This window comes from Puma concolor, chromosome F2, assembly GCF_028749965.1.
Source record: "Puma concolor isolate L17-30 chromosome F2, mPumCon1.1.hap2, whole genome shotgun sequence".
Taxonomy (NCBI): Eukaryota; Metazoa; Chordata; class Mammalia; order Carnivora; family Felidae; genus Puma; species Puma concolor.
This window is the reverse complement of record NC_141684.1, coordinates 34,610,249-34,632,895: the sequence shown is the minus strand read 5'-3', so window position 1 is coordinate 34,632,895 and position 22,647 is coordinate 34,610,249. Positions and strand designations below refer to the sequence as shown.

Below are 22,647 nucleotides of genomic sequence, written 5' to 3'. Positions count from 1 at the left end.
AGTCACGGACCGTGAGATCGTGACCTGAGCTGAAGTCGGATGCTTAACCGACTGAGCCACCCAGGCGCCCCTCAGACTATTTTAATATCTTTAACCTAATTGCTACTAAAGTTAGAGTCCTTAGTACTTTATATCTGAAAAGTTGGGTTCAATTAATAATCATATATATATTAAATTTTAGTACATGTACTGCTTCATATTTTGAGGCGTATAAAGGAAAGGGGGTATTTATGTGTCAGGAAATACATTAACAAGCACTTTAGGAATTTTATCTCTAACAAAGAATAAAAAGATGTGAATTCTGCCCTCCCAACTGCTTACTTCCAATTGATAGGGAGGATAAAATATATACACAATTAACATTAAATCAAAGATCAATATGTTGATTGTCATAAAAGTTGTTGAAGGGGTTGGCATAATTCAAAGGATGTTGTATTACCTGTGGCTGAGGTCATCAGAAAGAATTCATGATGAAGGAAGTACAGGTATCAGACTGATAAAATTAAGTGAATCCTGGTTCACTAAAGTACTTTATCTTAAATAAGGCTATAAAACAATAACAACAGGGGCACCTGGACGGCTCAGTTGGTTAACCACTCGACTTTTGATTTGGGCTCAGGTCATGATCTCATGGTTGTGAGATCGAGCCCTGAGTTGGGCTCCACACTGAGCATGGAGCCTGCTTAAGATTTTCTGCCCCTCCCTCACCTATGTGTGCATGCACGTGCTCTCTCTCTCTCTCTCTTAAAAACAAAAACCAAAAAAACAAAACAAACAAAAAACAATAACAAAGTCTCCTAGTTTTTGGCCTGCAAACAATGACCTAGAAATGATGACCAGTCTAGTAACACATTCCATTTCCTACTAAAAGGAACTAAGGCTGCTTGGAGAAATGGGTGATTTCAGCTCTGGGGCAGGAAATCTGCAGTACAAGTCTGGAACATCTTGGCATAGTGGAAAACAAGGCAACTATGAAAGATAACTGAAAAGGAGCCAAGAGCCAACTTGAATTGGTTCCCACTGGCAAAGATAATACAATTTAAGGATCAGTAAAGATAATAATGGCAATGGTTTGGGGCACCTGGGTGGCTCAGTCGATTGAACATCCGACTTCAGCTCAGGTCATGATCTCACGGTTCATGAGCTCGAGCCCCGCGTTGGGGTCTGTGCGGACAACTTGGAGCCTGGAGCCTGCTTCGGATTCTGTGTCTCCCTCTCTGTCTCTGCCCCTCCCCAGCTTGCACTCTGTCTCTCCCTCTCTCAAAAATAAACATTAAAAAAAAGGTGTTTTTTTTTTTTTAATAAAAAAAAAATAATGGCAATGGTTTGCAACACATCAAATGTGTTTTAATGCAGGAGTTCATAATGAGATGAACATAAAATTCATTGGTCAACTTGGAGGATGCCAGGAAACCAACTTGTCACTGTGAAAATTGGCAAATAGGAAAAAAACAAGCATTTATTCTGCTTTCTCTATATGAACTGTATTTCTGGGTAACCAAACTGTTGATGAAGGGACATTTCCCCTTATAGAAGTGTGTGTGTGTTTTATAGTATTTTATAGGGTGTGTTGGTATAGGTAACAAATGAAGAGTGATAGAATTAGAATATCAAATTTTCAACCCCTCATGTATTAAGAGATCTGGCAATGATCATCAATGACTGATAACATTCCAAAAAGTGAGGCACCAGACTATGTATCTCTTAATGAAAATACGTAACACCACTCAAGAAGTAGTTTTGCCAAGAAACAATCAAACTTGGATTGATTTAGTCTCCAGATATAGCCGTTAGATTTTAGGAAATACAAGGGATAGAAGAACATGCTAATTGACATGACAGAATCATAGCAAATCTAGACTATGGGAAACTTGAAAGACAACTTGGTTTCTTCAACAAATAAGCTGCAAGAAAAGAGAAAGAAAAAACCTGTATTAAAAGAGATTTACTATCATCTCAATCCATTTCGATGTTTTTACTTTATTTGGATGCTTGAGATAGTTGAAGACATTTGAACACTAACTGGGTATTTGATATCAAATAATTACATATTTTTTAGGTGTGATAAAGGTATTGTGGCTATTTTTTAACTTCTTTTTTAAAATGTTTATTCATTTTTGAGAGCATGAGTGGTGGAGGGGCAGAGAGGGGGGTGGAACAGAAGATCTGAAGCAGGCTCTGCACTGACAAAAGAGAACCTGATGTGGGTCTTGAAATCACGAACCTGAGCTGAGATAGGACACCCAACCGATTAAGCCACCCAGGCGCCCCTTTAAATTCTTTCTTTCTTTTATTTTAAAGTAATTTCTATGCCCAAGGTGGGGCTCGAACTCACAACGCTGAGATCAAGAGTCCCATGCTCCACTGACTGAGCCCACCAGGTGCCCCATATTGTGGTTATTTTTAAATAGTGCTTATCTTTTAAAGATAATAATACTGGAATATTTAAGGTAAAGTGATATGATGTCTGGAATTTGCTTCAGAATAATCCGGAAAGGAAAAGAGGGTGAGAAGGAATCTCGATTAAATAATGTTGAAGACAGAAGTTAACCAAGATGGGTAAAAATTTTGAGAAATGGGACTGGGATTAAAGACATTTTGGGTGGGGACAAGAACATTAGTTCAGACATCTTTGAATTGGCAAAGATTGTGAAGATATTTATGTCCCATGTGAATGCCTATCAAAGGATGTCCATTGCAGAGGAGGCTCTTAATACTGAGACGGACAAAATAACACACTGTCGATGCCAGCTTCTTTCCCCAGCCACTCCAGTGCTGGTTCAATGGACCCACGAACAAAGAAGCCATGGTGGCAAAGATGGAGGCTATGTTCAACAACACAGAATCTTAAAGGCTAGCCTGATGGAGTACCTGGGTGGTTTAGTCGGTTGAGCGTCTGACTCCTGATTTCGGCTCAGGTCGTGATCTCAAGGTCGTGGGATCGGACCCCTCGCCAGCCTCCATGTTGGGCTCCATGTTTCTCGAGGAGTCTGTTAAGGATTCTCTTTCCCTCTCTCTCTGCCCCTTCCCCACACTCTCACGCACTTGAGCACTCTCTCTCCCTCTCTCTTTCCAAAAAAAAAAAAAAAAAAAAAAAAAGCTGGACTGGCTAGTGTTACTGCTGAGTAGAGACTAGCATTGAGTATGTAACACTGGCACCATTCCCTGAGGGGACAAGTCAGCCACTTAGTGGACCTCTTCTACCCTGGAGGGGAGATATTCATTCTCATGGAAATAGACATATATTCAGGATATAGATTGCTCTCTGTGCCCATGATACCATTCATGGACTCACAGAATGCCTTAACCACTCTCATGACATTCTACCCAGCACTGCTTCAGATCCAGAAACCGCATTTTACAACAGAGAAGTCCAACAATCGGGCTCACCCCATGGAATTAACTGGCATTACCACATAGCTCATACATTAGACTATCAGCTAGTCTAAATGAAAGGTGAAATGGCTGACTGAGCACTCATCATGGTACCAGTTGGCAGACAATATCCTAAAAGGATGGGGTTCTGTCTTACAAGTTGTAGTACATGCTTGGATGAGAAATCATTACGTGCTGTTCTCTCTCCTGTAGCCAGAATGCAAGCAGTCGAAATGAGAATGGCTTCTCTCACTATCATACCTAATAACTCATTTGCAGATTTTTTGCTTCCCTTGCTGACAATGTTGAACTCTGCCGGTTTGGAGATCTTATTCTCCCTGCGGGGAATTCCAGCCGGGGACACAACAATAGTTCCACTGAATTGGAAGATGAGACTGTACTAGTTTTCTGTTGGCTGCACAACTAATGTAGTAGATTGAAACAACACAAATTTATCTGTCTCATGGTTTCTGTGGGTCAAGGGTCGAGGTACAGATTAGTTGAGTCCTCTGCTCACAGTGTCACGAGGTTGAAATGAAAGTGTTGGCTCAGTCATCTCATCTGAGGCTCAGGATCCTCTTCTCAGCTATGTGATTGTTAGCGGAATCTGATTCCCTGCAGTTGTGTTGTTAAGAAAACCTTGTTTTCTTGCTGTCAGCTGAGGACTCCTTTCATCTCCTAAAGGTCCCTCCCAGGTGCTGGATATGTGGCCCCTCCTCTTACAACATGGCTGTTTTTCTTCCAGACCAGCAAGACAGTGCTTCTGCTTTTAAGGGTTGCCTATTAGGTAGGTTGGACCCACCCAGAATAATCTCCTTTTGGATTACAGCCAACTGATTACAGACCCTAATTACACTTATAAAATTCCTTTTGCCATATAACATAGTCATGGGAGTTTATATCCAGATATATTTACTGGTCCCAAAGATACATAAGCAGAAATAGGTTGTTTACCTCAAGGGGCAGGGATCATGGAGTCCGTGTTAGAAGCCTACATATACACAGACTGCTACCTGACCATTTTGCACTCTTTAGACCACTGAACCAACAGGTGAAAAACAGGTTAATCTATTGACTTTACTGACGGCTCCCAATTACCAAGGGAAATTGTTTGCTGCTTTGGTGGAAGCAAGGACTATGTTTGGAACGCAGGAGACTTTCCCAGGTTCTCCTCCATGCCCAAGATTAATGGAAAGCTACAGGAACCAAAAAAGTCAGAGTGATTGAGGACCCAGACCTTTTGGGAAGGAGGATTTGGATCTACTTCACCAGGTAAAGAACCCAGAGCTGTGAGCTCTGGCTGTGGTCAAGGAAAATGTAGAATGGGTAGTTAAAGGCAGAAGCTATAGATCTCAACTATGACCTTGTGAACAATGACAGAAACCAAGACTGTGGTAGCTTTGGATATTTTCTTTTTGTTCTATGCATGTTTATTTATATGGGCTAATCCTTTTCTCCCTTTCTCTCCTTCCCATTTTTATTTTATATAAAAGTTGGTGGAGGTCAACTTTACAATGTAATCTTCAGTTAAGAAAATATTCAGTGGGACCATGACTGAATTTGAGGAGGAATTAATATATCCAGCAATGGATTCACTGACTGTTGTGCTTTGTGTTTTCTCATTTGGGGGAAGAGCAAGCACTTCACCTATCAGGATAGCTCTATCATGCTAGGCTAAAATACAGAGTTAGTTGCTTTGTTGTTGGGCAGGAATTAGATTGTGTGTAAAAGGGTGCAAATGGAAGCCAAATACTCAAAAGGGTCAATTAAGCTACTTATCCATTTATTGCTGCGGAGCTCTAAATTCATTCTTCAGTACCTACTCTGTGACAATGGACTGGACTCTCTTTCTCCTTTAGAATGAGCCTATCAATGGGGCACCTGGGTGCTCAGTCAGTTGAACATCCAACCCTTGATTTCAGCTCAGGTTGTGATCCCAGGGTTGTGGGATCGAGTCCTATGTTGGGCTCTGCGCTGAGTGTGGAGCCAGGTTGGGAATCTCTCTCCCTCTCTCTCTCTCTCTCTCTCCCCCTCTCCCCTGCTTGCACTCTCAAAAAGGAAAAAGAAAAAAAAAAAAAAAGAATGACCCCATTAAGTAGAGCATACTGGAGGAACATCTCGGAAGACAGAATCTGGTCTTCCTGGTTTCAGAGTGCTGCCATTTGCATTTTCTTGCTCGTGTCAGTAGGGTGTGTGTCTGTCTGGTGGTGCCTTGCTCCAGTTGCATATCCAGAATGCAGTCCTTTACCTTGCAGCCCCAGCCCAAGAGGCCTAATTATCTTGCTGCAGTTGAGAGGGTCACCGCAGAGTCCTGGCTTCTGCTGTGGCAGTGCTCCTGACTCCCCAGTGCGCCCATCCGTAAGTCTTGGCTTGCTTGCCCCTACAGAGTTGTTCCTGTAGCCTTTCCAATGTGAACAAAGTCTGCCCTGGTTTTGCACCTGCAAAAATGTCCCAACTCCCTTGACAACCTGCTCACTAGCCTTGGCTTGCTTGTGTCCTCGGGGATCACTTCCTGTTTGTCAGGTAATTCTAAACCAGCTCAGGCCCAGGAAACCCAGCAGAGTTTCTCACCATCCAGTGCTTTGCAAGCGCACCTTCTTCAAGAAGTCTGAATGTCAGAGGGGACCCTCTTCTAAGCTTGTCCTTCCTTGGCTACTCTCTCTCAGCCTTCGGGTACTGTTTAGAGTTCCCATAATGCATTTACTTAATCTTCTCCTGGTTAAATTTGCTGTCTGTTCTGTCTCCGGGTTGGACTTAGACTTGACAGGTGTGACTTACCTGGTTGGATTTGGGGACAAGGAAGGGAGCATGAGTGGTGCTTTCTCTCTCTCCTCTTGGGGGACAAGCTGCTCACAGAGAGCATGACTTCAGCCCCATTTCTCCTTGCTGTGTTGTACAAGGACAGGCTGTAAGAGAGCCTCGGTTCAGTGCTGTCTGTGGCTGGACAGGTGTATCTGTATGGCTCTGAGGCTTGGTTTAAGGAAGGCCTCTTTCCCACAGACACAGAAGTCTCATTCTCTAATTTCAGCCTTACTACTACTAAGGATAATATTTCATGCTCCGCTTACCTTGTATATTTATGAATTAGTTTAAAATCTGGGTGGGAAAGAGGTTAATGTGAATCACTTTAACAAAAGCATCTTGTCGCTTTTTTGACATGCCGGGTATGAATTAGTTTTATTATTTTCTAGCCTTGAATAGAACAAGCCTAACATCACAATTAACATATAGTGAAACTCAATATAAACACAAAATCTTGTAATATCTGATGTCAGAAAATATACTGAGGACAACTTTCAAAATCATCCATCTTTTGTACTGTTGGGCCTTCTACTGTAAGCAGATTTCATCTAAGTCTCCTGGTCAGTCTTCCTCTTTTATGCTTTTCACAGTGAGTTGAATATTTTTTTTACAAATATTAAGTAACAATGTTTTCTATTAAAGGTATAAACATTTTCAAGAACCTATACAACATATGGAAGGATCACAAAGTGCTTTTTCCTAAAGGTGACATCAATTTCCATAGAAACAAGATTTCAACATCATGATAGCTGACGGGCAGATGACCTATAGACTTCAGGGACTGGATCACAGATTCTGTGTCATCGGGGAAGTTTTCAGTTGCAGTGAGTAACAGACCTGAGAGTGGCTTAAAAAATAAAGGAAATTTATTGGTTCACCCAATGGGAAACTACAGAGGTACATGTAGCTAGGGGTCGGAACTGATCTAGAATCTCCTGTAACATGACTTAAGACCTAGTTTCTTTTCTTTCAATTTTTATTGTCCTCTCTTTGGTGTTGGCTCCATTTTGGACAAACTTCCTTTCCCCAACTCATGATCTTAAATTGGCTTTGAGGAGGGCTGTGAATTACACAAATCCTAATTTGTGAAACAGCAGAGAGAGAATCTTTGTCACTATACACAGAAAAAAAAAAAATAGCTTTTAAGAGTGACTGGACCAGTTTAGGTAATTATGTCAATTCCAAACATTCATTATGAACAGAGATTGCACATTCAGATTGGCTCTGCTAATCAGGGCCATCTTCTGGGGCAGGTGAGGCCAATTCCGTCTAAATCTCAAAGGTGAGAACGGAGGGAGTGGGGAGGTTCTGACAAGAAATTCCAGCTACTAGTCTCAGAAGGAAGAAAAACAGATGCCAAGCAGCCAATAAGAGGTATTCATGACAGGTACTTTCACAGTCTGTTTCTTATTCACTCATTTGAAAAGAAATGCAAGACTCAACCCAAAGTAACCCAAAACCTCACATATTTTCTGCATGTTAAATAACACATTTTTACAAAAGACAAAGGTTAAATAAATCATTTCACAGTATTTTATTTCTGTAAGCAATTTTATAATCACCAAAGAGGCCTTGCTATTGAAGGGGTAATTATACTCTACCTGGAGGATTTTACATTCGGTAATGTGTCCACATTCAAATGACAAACCTTGCTCTGGTGCCTCATGAACTCGAACATATTTTTTAGTCGGTACCCTTTTTCTAGTATGGTGTTTAAAAAACATGACTTTATAAAATTGCCATATTACAAAAGCACATAAGGAAACATAACCTTTTCACAAGGCATGGCACCCAACACAATCTTGGGTTCACATTCTACCATATGTTCGTTCTCTGATGCAGAGCTCCGACAAGTTTTGTTTTGGCCCGTATCTTAATCTTCAAGCATTCTTACAATCATGTTCTGGCTTTCCCTTGGCCAACCTCCCCCCACCTGCACCCCTTCCTAGACTCCCAGCACTTTCTTTCAAGCTAAAGTTCTCTACCTTTCCTTTATCTGCTGAAATCCAAGAGCGAGCCTAGAGTGAAATGGATACTTGCAATTTGCCCCACCCTGATTAGCTGCTTGCAATCTGTCTTCAGCCTCTACAATTTGAATCTGCTGAAAGTTATCAGTGACACTCATCTTTAACCTACTAGAATATTTATGCCGTTGATAACCCCTTCCCTCAGAGTTTGCTCCTCTTATCTGATTGGTCTTCTTCTGTCACACCTAAGATGTAGCCGGGTCTCTCTGTTCTGAGACTCACTTCTCTTTTATCCATCACATAAAACCCAAACACATTTAGTGAGACTCTGAAAGTTCTCATGTTCTGGTCCCAATCTTTCAGCTGTCTCTTCCATTTGTTCCTTTTATTACCACATTGACAACACACTGCTCAAGAGAGGTCACCTATGCTTTCTTTTTTCCCCTGTGGTTCCCTTTGAAATCTCTACCTTCAAGGCCAAGCTTCAAGTTTGCCCTTCCATGAAGACTGCTCTAGTCTTCCCCCCCCACAAGCTATAAACTACCTCCAACTCCCATCAACCAGGTCCACGCTACCCACCAGGTCTTGACTAGGTATTTGTGAAAGCTTCCTAACTAGTTAGTTAGTAACCCTGTTTCTTGTCTGTCTAATCGTTTCTTTAAAAAAAATTTTTTTAATGTTTATTTTTGAGAGAGAGAGAGCGCGAGAGCCAGCGGGGGAGGGGCAGAGAGAGAGAGAGAGAGAGAGAGAGAGAGAGAGAGAGACACAGAATCTGAAGCAGGATCTGAGCTGTCAGCACAGAGCCTGACGTGGGGCTCGAACCCATGAGCTGTGAGATCATGACCTGAGCTGAAGTCGGACGCTCAACCGACTGAGCCACCCAGGTGCCCTTCCTAATTGTTTCTTCATACAATCACTAGAATGATCTCCCCACAATCTAAACCCCTGACCATGGGCTAGAAGATCTGGCCCATGCTAATGTTTTTTGGCCCAGGGACACTGCTAAACACTTTACATGGATTAATCCATTTAATCTGATCAATAATCCTATGAGCTACATACTTTTAATAGCCTCATTTGTAGATGCTGTTGACCCACCAAATTCCTTTTACAGGGTTGGTGCACCCATATCCCAGCTGTTAACAGCTGTCCCCTCCCCTTCACCTTATTTTGGAGGATTGCTCTCAACTGAGGAAAGGGACCTAGCCTCCCCTCTTCTGCCTGATGTAAGAACATAATAGCCCAAGCTCTCACCTCAGGGCAGGACAACCTCTGTAGTCCAACACATAGTGCATTGTCCCATAGGGTCAGGGTGATGATAAACTTCTTCCTCATCTTCTAGAGTCTCTTAAGAGCACTCCCTCAATAAATCACTAGCCCAAGCATCCTCATATCCTCCTTATCCACAAAGGAACAAATCAAATCACCATTTTACATATAAGAAAACTTGAGACAGAGAGGTGAACTATTGGCCTGAGGCCAAACAGCAAAGGGGAAAGCTGAAATTTGAAGCCAATCCTGCATTTCTTTTCCACCACACAGTATGGGCCACCGTAACCTCACTCCTTCCCTCTAGCCAAATTAATTCCTGCCTCAGGGCCTTTGTATTTCCTATTTGCTCTGCCTAGAAGACTGTGTTTCCTCTATCCCATAGTGGTTTGCTTTCCTCACTTCTTTCAAAATGTTTCAAACACTACCCTTCAAAAGAGATCTTTCCTTACTCTAACCATCCTAAGATAGCAACACTATTCCCAACTGTTTTAGTTCTATTTATAGCATTTAATATCTGAAACTGTACTATGCATATATTTGTTTTCTGTCACTCACACTAAAATGAAAATTCCCTGAGGGCAGGAATGTTGTCTGGGTTATTCCCTGCTGTGTCTTCAGTGCTTGGTAACATACCTGGCACAGAGCAAGAACTCAGTTATGATTTGTTGTTGAATGAGTTCTCTTTTCTCAGAACCCTTAGAGGGCCTTGTAGAAATCTTCTTACCCGTTCATCTAGGGTTGGAGTTATTTAACACTTATTTATTTATTTATTCTGCAAACTTATATGCTCTTAGAAGACAGAAATTATGTTTTATTAATTTGGGGGTACACAAGAAGGATTCAAATAATGGCACTACCTCTAAAATTCCAAACAGCAACTGCAGCCAGTATTTTGTATAGGGACTAACGTCAGGAATTCAGATGAATTATAGTAGTAAACCCAGAAGGATGAAAAATACATCACATTTAATTTATAAAGTATTTCTGTGCATGTTACAAGAGATTATAGTAAATACAATTACTTACTGTTCCACATTTTTAGAACAATGCCATTTCAAAATATAAAAAATAGACCTATCTTCAAAGAACCATTTAAATATGGCTTTGAAAACCACAATGTTTTATTTACAACTAGATGGAAGTGCAACAGCATTCATAGAAGTTTATGATAAATAAAAATATTATTCTGGCATCCTTTGGGGACAGGCTTCTATAGATATTTATAATGACTCATAAAAGTTAAATCAATAATGGCCATTAGTGTAATCTGTATTTAAACCTGAATATGAGCAACTAATCTAGACTAATCGTTTATTTGGGATCTGGACCCATACATCTCATAGTTGAAATAAGAAGTTAAAGTTTCCCATTTCCACACAGTTTCTCAACATACAGATCCCAATCATTCCAGTATGTGTGTGAGGTGATCTATTAGTGATTTATAGCCAATTAGTGACTTATAGCCAAATATTCTAAATAAGGGCAGACACAGCTGCATCTGAGTTCAGATTTTGTTAAGTTTAAGAAACACCAAGTACCAATGTCAAAAAATATAATAACTGGATCCACAATTACATTTTAAACTATGGAAGAGCCCCCAGGGAAAAAATTAATGACAGAATGACAACAAATATATTTCTTAAATGAAGAGAAGTATATACGTCTCAAATTTCCCTAGTTAGCACATTCCAACTGAATTTAAACTAACGCACATTTACGGTGGTGGTGTTTTTTTTTTACCTCACCAAAATTTCTCAATTCAAAAATGGTCTGGATTTAAGCAACAATTTTTCCAGCAAATCCTTAATTAAAGTTTAATTTACTCTTGAAACAACGACAATTCTTTTCAGAAGCCATTTTCTTGCTATTGCACACAGATTGATTTTAAAGCCGATCCAGGCAAATGAGTTCACAAAAAGAAGCACATTCATCTAATCCATTTAACAAATGCTGTGATCAGCTTCTACTTGAACACTAAAATAGAGAAATTTGTGAAATTCTCCACTTGACGTCAGTTTTACTGTCATGTTGATGGGAGCCATTTCTGGCAGAGGTAGCCAAGTCCCAAACATATGGGGAAGGCAAAGAGCAAAACAACATTGCAAAGTCTTAGCAGTTCTTTGACTTCTAATGATTATACACCAATTTCCATTATGAACCATGTTGCTGTGCAGCATTCTTCTGAGGTTTATACCTCAAACACAAAGGAGCAACTGCTGCGTTAAGCAGACGAATTGAGATGATCTTCTTCTAGCTTACTTTTTTTTCCTCTCTGAGGTCAAGTAGAAAATGTGAGACATTTTCATATACCACAAAAGTAATACAGCAGGCTGGGGTCACTCTAATCAAATTGGGGGCAATTCCTTTGTAAAATCCACCGATGCCTTCTTTCCTTTAAAAGGAAACATAGATAAATGCTTAATTTCCTACATAGCTGGCCTGAAGACACAAACGCTTAATTGACATATGGCATGGAACCAGCAGTCAAACCTCCCTGTGACTGTAGTCCATGTTTTCAACATCCTGAAGCAAGGTAGTTTATGAGCCATTTTACATTCCTTCCGTGGACTGACTCGGGAAGAGAGGGTAGGGACACTTCAAAACTGAGAAGTGCTTTAATGATAATCTTTCAAATGTCTCTAAATGTATAAACATGCAAGAGTATTAACTGATCTAATATAGGCATTAACAATCTTACAGCTTATATAAATGGCAGACAACACTAAATATAGCACCCACAAAATAAAACTTTATTTCCTTAATGCCTAGAGTAGGAACTTGTCACTTGGGTTCTCGATAAATATTCAGTGAACTAAATTTAAACATTCTAAATATTCTGCTCTGGCCTTTTAAAGAGAAACATGGGGATATCTACCTATAAACGTTTATCTACATGCTGAAGAACAAGAACCTCCTTAATACACAGAGACAAGTATTTGCAAGTTATTGTGCAAGTAGCAGCTTAATTGCATTAAACTACATTTTTTTATGACTTCCTATATTCATTCAATGCCATTCAAGTATTTTATAACCACTAAATTTTATTAATTTGTCGCACAGATCTCATTTGATTTTTATAGCAACCCTGTCAGCCTAGATATTCTAAATTTACAAATGAAGAAATCAAGCCTCAGAGAGATTAAGTCTGTCTTTCTATATGTAGTAAATGGGAAATGGAAAAGCAGGGGCCAGCAGCCGTGTTTTCACCACAGCACGCTGGCCTTTACTATAAAACTAACAGCAACAAGAGATTCTGAGATATGCAAGGTACCTCCTAAAAGCCATTCTGATATACCGCATGCTCTCACCTCCATGTCTTTGTGATTACATCCAACACGCCCTTGTAAAACATATGTTGATCCTGAAGACGAGCTCTCACAACTTGATATGGGTATGTTGCCGCCACGGCAAATATTTTCGATAGTGCTGCAACAGATATATATTCTACTGTGCTCTAAAATGACAACACAAAACATGTGTTTTTCCTTAAAACAGGATTTCTTTAAAAATACAGAAATAAAAATTATATAGGAAAACACGTAAATGGATCTTTAAGTGAAAAATATGGTTTCCCCCTCAACACAAGCTCTGTGCAAATAAGGGGTTTTATTATTAATATTTGTGTGTCATTTGCCCATAAAATATTTAACTATAAATTAAATTAGTGGTAGTCATCATCATAGCAACATTACCAAAGTAAACGTGATAAAATTGCATCTATTAAATGCCTACAAAAGTAAATGATATCTTTTTTTTTTTAATTTTTTTTTAACGTTTTTCATTTTTGAGAGAGAGAGAGAGAGAGAGAGAGCATTAGCGAGGGAAGGGCAGAGAGAGACAGAGACACAGAATCCAAAGCAGGTTCCGGGCTCTGAGCTGTCAGCACAGAGCCTGACGTGGGGCTCAAACTCACAAACCATGAGATCACGATCTGAACTGAAGTCAGATGATTAACCGACTGAGCCACCCAGACGCCCCAATGATATCCTTTTTTTTAAAGAACCATCTTACCAACTGGGCTTCTGGTAATCTATTGATATGCTGGTTGTATTTCAACTTCAACAATTCATATGCCATAAATTGAAGGGCACCATGTGATGTTCCAAACAGCCCAGGAATAAATCCCTAAAGGGAATGATGAAGGAGTATGAGGCAAGCTGAGGGCAAAGCACAAGTTAGTACCCATCCCCCCATCCCCCGTTCCAGGTGGGACATGTGTGATATTCCTTGGACACTCCAGGCTTCCCAAAAACAAGAAAGGACAAACAACAAATGGTTAAACTGGTAAGAATCTCCACCAGTTTACCAGAAAAAGGCAATCCCATCAAAGGCCTAAAGTCCAAGAATCCCTACTGTCTTAATGTTAATGCCTTGCTGGAGGGAAATATAACCTTAGCTAGACAAGTCTTCAACATGTGAAAGTCTCTTTGGAAACTCCCTCTTGACTTTATCTCCCTGAACTCCATAAAATGGTCACCCCCCACAACCCCAATGCAGCTCTTCCTGCCCATGGGTCCTGTCCCCACACTTTAGTAAAATCACCTTTTTGCACCAAAGACTTCTTGAAGAATTCTTTCTTGGCCATCAGCTCCGGACCCCATGAACCCCCCCATCACTCCAAGACTTCATCAGGGAACAATAAACACACACACACACACACACACACACACACACACACACACACACACACCAACTAAGCACCAAGCAAGTTCCCAAGGGACCACAGTTTCTAGGGAGGGTAGTAAGGAATGAGTGACTGTGATGTGTGACTTAGTGAATGGTTACTGTCCAAATTTTAGACAGGCCTTCTCGCACCCACCAGGGTCATGATGACATACCTTACGGTAAGGAGGATAAACAGATGAAAGTACAATTTCCATATTATATAAACCAGAATTTCAGTTTTCATTCAACTGCTTCTTGCCTGAGTCTGGTCCCTTTTCGGGACTGACTACAGGTTTTTCAGAACTCAGACAATAGAGCCAAGGGAAGCTACAGTGTTCGGTTATCCAAAATATATTGATAAGTCATTACCTTATACAATCCTCGCACACCTTCATACTTATATATTTTCAGAAGTGTATCAAACATTCCTTTATATTGTCGTTGTGAGGAGTTAACAACACCATTGTACTGTAACATAAGGCGAGTTTTTGTTACCCATAATGGGTTTGTAATGCAGAGGGTCATGGCTCCTAAAACCAAATTTAAATAAGATTACTCAGCATACAGGTACTTTGCCACTTGTGACAATCCAGATTAATGACAGTCCAGTAATATAAACAATGGGGTTGCCCAGGGGCTGTACCTACAACAGTGAGATCAAGTCTCTGAGGCACAGTCTTAGGGTTAAAGCGTAGCCATAGTTTTGGTGGTCAGAAAAAGTTCCTCAGTTAGTGGGAAGTAGATTAAAAGGGAGCTGGAAATGTGAAATGCTTTCCTTTTGAGGTGTTGAGGACAGCAGAGACATCCTGGCTCTTAACCAATACAGCCTGGAGTAGAGAAACAATGAAAGTCCTGGGAAGCAGACTCTGACAGCAGATATAAACATTTAGGAGAAGGATATGGTATGACCCAGATGGGCTGATGATCAGGGGAAAAGGACCAGGAATCCAACACCTCAATAATCTCTGCATGTGCACGCATATCCACCCCAACTTTCCCACAGCCCTCCTCAAATCCATTCAAAGTAGCTACGCATCTCAAAAATTAAAGAACTATAAAATAAATTTTACATTCTTTACAGAAAGTGACAATTTTGTAGATGTTAAGTTTTCCATTTGCTGAGTTTCCTCAATAGTCCGTTATTCATCAAACATTTATTAAGTCCCATGGTAATTCAGGTCTGTGCTAGCAGCTAGGTATTCAAAATGAGATTTTTTTCGGACGAGAGCTATCAGTAAATAAGGTGTCAAAGTATGAGTTATAAAGACATGAGTCCTACTTTGCTTCTCTCTTTGAAATATTACACATCCATGAGGCAGTTAAACAAGGGTACTAAACTAATTTAAAAACTGAAATTATACTTTAACTGAAGAAAATATACCAAATTATCTTAAACTATCAGGAAGTCGTAACTTTTCTAAATTTTACTTCCTTTGTGATAACTAAAATTCTTGCAATCTGTCCAGAGTAACCAATAAGAACAGTTGCTTTCTAAGATATTCCATGTGATAACTGATTAGATAGATAAGCATAATTAAACTCTACCATTCAAAGGGGGGAAAAGGCAAATAAAACAAAAACCAAAAGTGAAAATCAAGTTAGAAGTTAATGTTTTAGGGGCACCTGGGTGGCTCAGTTGGTTAAGAGTCTGACTTTGGCTCAGGTCATGATCTTGCAGTTTGTGGGTGTGAGCCCCACAACGGGCTCTGTACTGACAGCTCGGAGAGTGGAGCCTGCTTCAGATTCTGTGTCTCCCTCTCTCTCTGCCTGTCCTCTGCATGCACTCTCTCTCTCAAAAATAAAAAAGTTGATGTTTTATATTTCACACACTGCCTTACCAGCTTCAGCAGCCGAGACGAGGTATTCTGTTGCCTCTAAACGATCAGCTCTTCCTTCTGTCTTGTATGATTTGATGGCATTGTAACTAAAAGAATTAAACATGAGCAGTTTGATAAATATTTGAATAGGTATCACAAAGCAGTAAAGTCTGTTTGAAATGTGTGTAATTTAACAGCAGTACCCCAAAAGTAAACGTCCATGCCCAAGGCAAGCACAGTCTCAAGAGTGGATTTGCTGGAAATGGTTTACTGTAAGAGTTTGCCACCCCTTCCTGCAAATGTATATGGGTAGCACTACACAGGCAAAATATTTTCATCACGTACTCATCAATTAAGAAAAACAATAGGAAAACTGGGAGGGGGAAGGCTGTAGCAGTGGTGAGGCAATTGGGCACACAAGACAAAACGATATGTTCAGGGACTATGGAGCAGACTACAAGGACCATAAGCAGAACACAAGTAATCATAATAAAGACAACACAGACGGTGTCATAAGAGATTGAGAAACTACGGCTGAGATCACAGAAGGCTTGTGTGGGAGGTGGCACTGGCCGGGCATGGAGATGGGTAGTTTCAACAGGGAAACAGATGAACATCAGCAAAGGTTATAATAAGGGTGGAGGGAGAAGATGGAAAATTGAATCACACCTGAGTGACACACTGACATTTGGGCTTTACTTGGCAGAAAATCGAGAGGCCACCCAATGTTTCTCAGCAGAGAAGTCGAATCGGCCTATTCTCTCTAGCTCCAATTTCCATTTTCCTCTGGGAAGAAGACTTCAGCTACAAAAAGCCTTCCAAACTCTACCAGTACCATTCTAACATGAAACAAGCATACTTTTATAAGAAATTCTCATTACACACACCTTACGTTCATAGGGCTTGTCCTTAGAAACTCTCACTGGAGAGCCTACACAACTCCAAATTCATAAAAGAAGAAATTTTATATGTATAGTTTCACATCTAGGTTTGTCTTAGAACTGAAAAAAAATACATTTTTTAACCATACGAAGGTTAAATTTTACTTTGCATTCACTTAAAAATATCTTCAGGTTGTGGTTTGCATACTGCCATAAAATTATTGGAGGGAAAGTAGAATATGTAACAAACACAAAAGAGAAAAAGGCCGATAGACCAGGTATTGATGTTCTCTTAAAAATGCCATGTATTAAAACAAAGAAAAGCCTCTCCATTCCTGGATTCAGTTTCAAATTATTAGAGGCATCTGTGGAATGCCCACACTCGGGCACACTCACTAAGCTCAATGGACCTGTCATGGGTGCTTTCAGTGGCTTCTGCAATGGACATGAGGATGGTGAGGAGACCTGACAGGTGAGGGAGGAAGGAAATGATGGAGGAGGGAAGATGATGGTGCAGGTCAAGTTAAGAGGCAAGATGGGATGTGCCTCAAACTCTTTTAGCCAGGCACTGGCTTTTTACTTTCTGTTCCCAAGAGACAGCTCCCTTGGTATGTGTTCTTGGTATGGGGACCCCAAGGCCTGTCCTCCTCGGCTTTCTTACTTCATCAGGAATCCGAAGTATCTTGGTAAGGCATCTTCCTGAACTCAACTCACAGAAGTGGCTTCTGTAGGTAAGAGCATTTCTCCATCTCACCCTTTCACCTTCTTCCTATTAAGAACTTTCTTCCAGACCAAATGCCTCTGATAATAGCTGACAGAGAATGAAATAAACATGGTGCTCTTTCTGACCCTTCCCATTCAAAGAAACTGATTAAAGGACTCATCTTGCTTCATCAACTGAAATGTAAAATCACTAAAAACAAAGTTTCTTTTTAATACTGTAAAATCTCCCAGATCTACTCACAAGAAAAAGTAGAGTCCCCAGGATAAACCTGCACCCCACACATTTGGGGTTACTCCTTGGTAAAGTCCCCGTAGTCCATCAAGTTTCCAAATGGTAGTCAAGCAATGCACAATTCCTTTATATTTTGGTCTCAGTTCCAATCCATCACTCACTGCAGTAAAGGCACAAAATTAGGTGAGAGGAAAGTTCTAGCCCCGAATCACATATAAACATAGACATCACACAGTCATATTAAGGAGGTAAATTCAGAAGAAAACTCTTTTTAACGTTTATTTATTTATTTAGAGAGAGGGGGTGGGAGAGAATCCCAAGCAGGCTCTGCGTTCTCATCGCGAGCCCCATGAGGGGCTCGACCTCCCGAACTGTGAGATCATGACCTAAGACAAAATCAAGAGTCAAATTCAAGACGCATAACCAACTGAGCCACCCAGGCACCCCTGGACTGAACTTCTCTACTGACAGTCACGGCTGCTCTCAAGGTGGCCCTCCCTCAATGACTTTCTCCCTTTGACCTTTGGCTCTTCAGGTGGCAACAGCCCAAGCTCTTTCTAGCTCCAGAATATTGCAGTATTCCCAGTGGTTCTGCTATAATCTCATATCTTTGTAAATAGTCTTTTCAAGCACCCCCCATGCCCCAGAATTATCTTATTTTGAATGTGCCTTCTGTTTCCTACATGGAAATGGAATGAAAGAGAATGTCAAATTTATAATCTAGATAATATTTTTATAAAACTGGTATTTTACTATACATAGTTTTGCATACTGCTTTTTTCTTCACTCAAGAGTATATTGTGAGAGTTCCTGTTATTAAATAGGCCTCCAAAAGATTTTTAAAAATGATATGATGGTTTTCCCTCTCATAGATACCCTATCATTTGGTTAATCATTCCCCTAGTTGACCTGAAAGTTGTTCTCACTTTTTTACTATTAAGAGGTCTCTAGTGAATATGCTGTATAACATTTCATACAAACTGCTATATCCTTAGAATTAACTATTAGAATGGGCATGAATATGGGTCAAAAGTTATACATACATACTGAAACCGCCCTCTAGAAAGCTTATACAAATAACAGTCCTCTAGCCACATAAAAGTATGCTCAGTTCACTGTCCCCTTTGCTGCTACTTCATTGTGCATAATGGAGTCTGGCTGAGAATCACTGTTTGCCATTACCAGGGAAAGGGAGAAAAGCCAATTTCTTTCATCATTAACCTGATAATGTTACACCATGAAATGAGATTAAAGTACATGAAGCTTTGTCAGGAGACCTGGGTTTGAGATCTAACTTCCCTAATTAGCTACACGATTTTAATCTTTCTGAGTTATAGCATCCTCATTAAAAAAAAAAAAAAAAAAAAATGGGGATAAATATCCCCTAACTCACAGGTTGTTGGGAAGTTTATACAAATTTAAAAGCAAGTAACAGAGGGACTAGCTCTCAGGAAATGTTTGGCTGTGTATTTCATAATCTTTCTGATGCTTCCCTTGAATTTCACTTCTTTTAGTCTTACGATAATTTTTTTCCTAAGTACCTTTCCATTTCCTTTAAATAATAAAGTCACAACATAATTTCTCTCTGGAGGTAAAAAACAAAACCATAAAAAAACCATCTTTGCCTTTTCATAGGTATGAACCACTGATTTCTTCATTATTTTGACAAGTCACTTAATTTGTAAGACTTTTTAGTCTCAGTAAAAGGCAACACTATTCTGTACCTTATACTTACCCCGATACTAATCTTATCTACCCTAGTTAGGGACAAATCTTTAAACATGAAAAACATTCATTTGTACGCATATCATTTTATTTAAAAAAAATATTTATTGACTCCTTATATTGCCAGGCAAAGGGGCAATATAAACTTAAGTAGGACACAAATCCTGACCCTGAGGTCAGATACAGTCTTCAAGACAAAACAGAGCAGCAACAGCATGGCAAAGTTATGAGCACTATGGTAAATGAAGTGCTACAGGATTACAGAAGAAACACAAATAAATGTTCTGTACAGAAGGAACCGGGGACATGCAGTCGAGTGACGGGGAAAATGAGAGAGAAGACGTTAGCATAGAGCCTTGAAGATTGATGAGAAACTTGTCTTTGGGGAAAGGAGAGAAAGGTTTATCTCTAGACAAGCGCAAGAGCTGGTGTAAATCCAAGGAAGCACCACAGTGCCTGGCACCGTTCGGGAGAACATTAGGGACTTGGTATAGCTACAGTATACAGCTGGTGGAGAGAAGGGATGGTAGGAAATTTGGCTGGAAAGTAGGGCAAGAACCTGTTACAGTCTGAACTATGTCCCTCCCAATCCACTGAAATCTGATTTGGGTCTCCACCCCACTACTGCAAGTGCCCCAAAGACCCCAAAGAGCACTTTGGGAGTCCTCTCTTTCTCACCAACCATTTAGTAGCACCTACGACTGTCTACCTCCTAAACATACTTTTGTCGGCTACTTTTACGCCACACTCTCCTGATTTTCTTCTCTTTTTTCTCAGGCCACCAAATTTCCTTTGCAGCCCCCTTCCACTGCAACACTTAACATTGTGACCCTGAGTCAGTTACTTGATTCCTCTGTGGCTGAGTTAGCTCATCCACAAAATGGGAAAAATAACAGAACCTAACTCTAAAAATTACAATGGGTTAATAAATATAAAGCCATTAAAATCATGCCTAGCAAACATTCAGGAAGTATTAGTTTAAGCTACTGGGTCTTGCAATACTATATGTACATAGGCAAATCAACTATTTTGATTCATCTTCCTAAATTTTCCTTTTCTATCACCACTTCACACTTTATTATGACAAAGTCCTTTGACTCCTAGATCTTTAATTTTGTCTTCCCATCTAATCTCAATTATTTTACCTGTCAATCTTGGCCACACTGGTCTCCTAAGACTTTCTCCAAAATGGGAAGGTTACCAATCTTTTCAGACACCATGAATCCCCTTTCTTCATGCACAATCTTCTTCACAGCACAATCTTAAACTCACCAAGCCAACACTATTCCTCCACGATCATTTCAACTGTCACCTCTTCTCCTAGACAAAACCCTAGAGACACCGAGTCATACAAGCCTACAGCCATGTCCAAAATTCTTCTCTTCATGTTCAAGCCACTGTCTACTTGGAATTCTTAGAAGTAGAATGGTGAATGGTTAAGAGTCAAAGGGTTCTAGAATTAGACTGCCTGGGCTCAAATCCCACAGCTACCATTATAAACTTGTGACTTCAGCAAGTTAGTCAACTTCTATTATTTTCATTTGTATAATAGGGATAATAAATTCACAGGGTTGTTCAGAGTAGTAAATCAGAGAATTTACTAAAAACTTTAAGTTCATTGCCTTGCTCTTAGTAAACGCTCAATGAATGTTACTTGTTATAATTTTTATTTGTGCACACTTCACAAACTCCATGGAAGTTATATGCCTTTCTGGGTTTTCTTCTAGGGAGTATACTCCATAATTTTCACTGACTCTCCTTCATAGAATGGTTTGTCTTCTTTCCAGCTATCAAATTATCAGTCTTTCTACATGGAACTTCAAGATCTAATGGGACCCATACAGATGGCCATCAGCAATCTATAATTTTCTTGACAGTCTACTCATATTTGGATTTATTCCATTTTGCTCTTGATTTCATGTTGTCTAGAATTATCTTTTATGTGACTGAGACTCAAGCCTATAATTTACACTGTAAGTTCCCTGAGGACAAGAACTTTAAGTACTTTGTATTCCATACAGCGGTCGACAAATATTAAGAGAACAATACGTATTATTGTTCTGACTCTTGAAGATGAACCACTTCTGCAGACCTAATTCTCAAGGCAGAACTTGTAGCAGTAAGAAAACCAAACGTCAGAAAACAGTTTCCCAGGAGTTATCAAGACCTTCTCTGAGACTATCTCCTCCAGAATTTACTGTTGAGTTTAACTTCTAAAGTACTTTGCAAAAACTCAGATTCACTTAACTCAATGCACTTAATTCAAGAAACGTAAATTTAAAACACAGTATTTGGATTTGAGCTAACTATTCCTTCATAGGATCTCGTACACTATAAAACACCAAAAACCTTCAAGAGAATCCTATCCCAAATCTATTCCTAAGCACCTGCTGAAGATTACGCCCTACTCTAAGCAACGGTTCCGCAACTGCCAAACACGTGGCAACCTTAAGATTTCAAAGTACCTCCAAGGGTGAATGATTTGCACGTGTGAGGGCTAAGCCCTAAAACGTGACAATCTTTTTCTTATTTTACAAATCAGGCGTTGAGTCCCGCATCGTACCCAATATGAACTTGTCTCAGGCTTTTCTACCCCTGCTCTCCATCCCTTAGATTCGGGGAGCGGGACGACGGCGGCCCGATCCCTTTCCCACGCTCCCCTTCCTCAAACCTAGTTCCAGGTGAGCCAGAACAGCATTTTCTTTAACGCTCGCCTGGTAGTATGAAGGAGGCAGGGGAGAGCAAGGCTTCCTTTTGCGTTTTTATCACCCAGTTCGGGATGCCAGCAAGGATAAGGAGCCCGGGGTCTGAGTGGCCTCTTACCGGCGAAGCGGATCTTCACGAGGTCGAGCGGGTGCAGCGCGAGGTTGGACAGAACCCCGCCGCTCACGCCCGCTACCAGATTCTCGTACCGGACGTGGCGGAATATCGTGCTCCACACCGACGACCCTGATCCCGACTGGCCCTGACCCGTCATAGTCCCAGGGCTCGCTGATACCACGCCCAGGGCCGCGGAGGTGGGCCGGGATGCAGTGACCGCCACCTTGGCGACGGTCGCCCCTTAGGAGCAGAAACCTCAGGGGGAGGCCAGCCCACTTCCGGGACGGGCGCAAGTACGTGGTAACTAAGCGGAGAGACCCCAACGCAGAGCTAGCGTGAGAGGGGCAGGGCAGCACGTCACGCCAGCG

At 40.6% G+C, this 22,647-nt stretch overlaps 1 protein-coding gene across 3 annotated transcripts; it reads right to left on the bottom strand.

The window, feature by feature from the left end:
* Nucleotides 1–1,735: 1,735 nt before the first annotated feature.
* On the bottom strand, nucleotides 1,736–22,574 carry SLC25A32 (solute carrier family 25 member 32). 3 transcript variants are annotated; one of them, XM_086695371.1, is made up of 7 exons: nucleotides 22,283–22,574; nucleotides 17,744–17,894; nucleotides 15,920–16,005; nucleotides 14,451–14,611; nucleotides 13,428–13,541; nucleotides 12,725–12,870; nucleotides 1,736–1,904 (listed from the first exon to the last, which is right to left on the bottom strand). In XM_086695371.1, exons 1-7 carry the CDS (start codon nucleotides 22,434–22,436, stop codon nucleotides 1,856–1,858), a joined length of 861 nt encoding a protein of 286 aa, XP_086551497.1. In that variant the 5' UTR covers nucleotides 22,437–22,574; the 3' UTR covers nucleotides 1,736–1,855. The 3 variants fall into 3 exon arrangements, with proteins under 3 accessions (XP_086551497.1, XP_025778648.1, XP_086551498.1); XM_025922863.2 differs by lacking the exon at nucleotides 1,736–1,904 and adding an exon at nucleotides 7,697–11,808; XM_086695372.1 differs by lacking the exon at nucleotides 1,736–1,904 and adding an exon at nucleotides 11,824–12,055.
* Between the last annotated feature and the right edge of the window lie 73 nt (nucleotides 22,575–22,647).

Coding starts and splice junctions, on each gene's coding strand:
- SLC25A32 (XM_025922863.2), bottom strand. CDS start 22,436: ATGACGGGTCAGGGCCAGTCGGGATCAGGGTCGTCGGTGTGGAGCACG. Junction 17,895..22,282: donor CGTGAAGATCCGCTTCGCCG/GTAAGAGGCCAC, acceptor CCTTTACTGCAG/TGAGTGATGGATTGGAACTG. Junction 14,612..15,919: donor CGTCTCGGCTGCTGAAGCTG/GTAAGGCAGTGT, acceptor ATTTGGTTTTAG/GAGCCATGACCCTCTGCATT.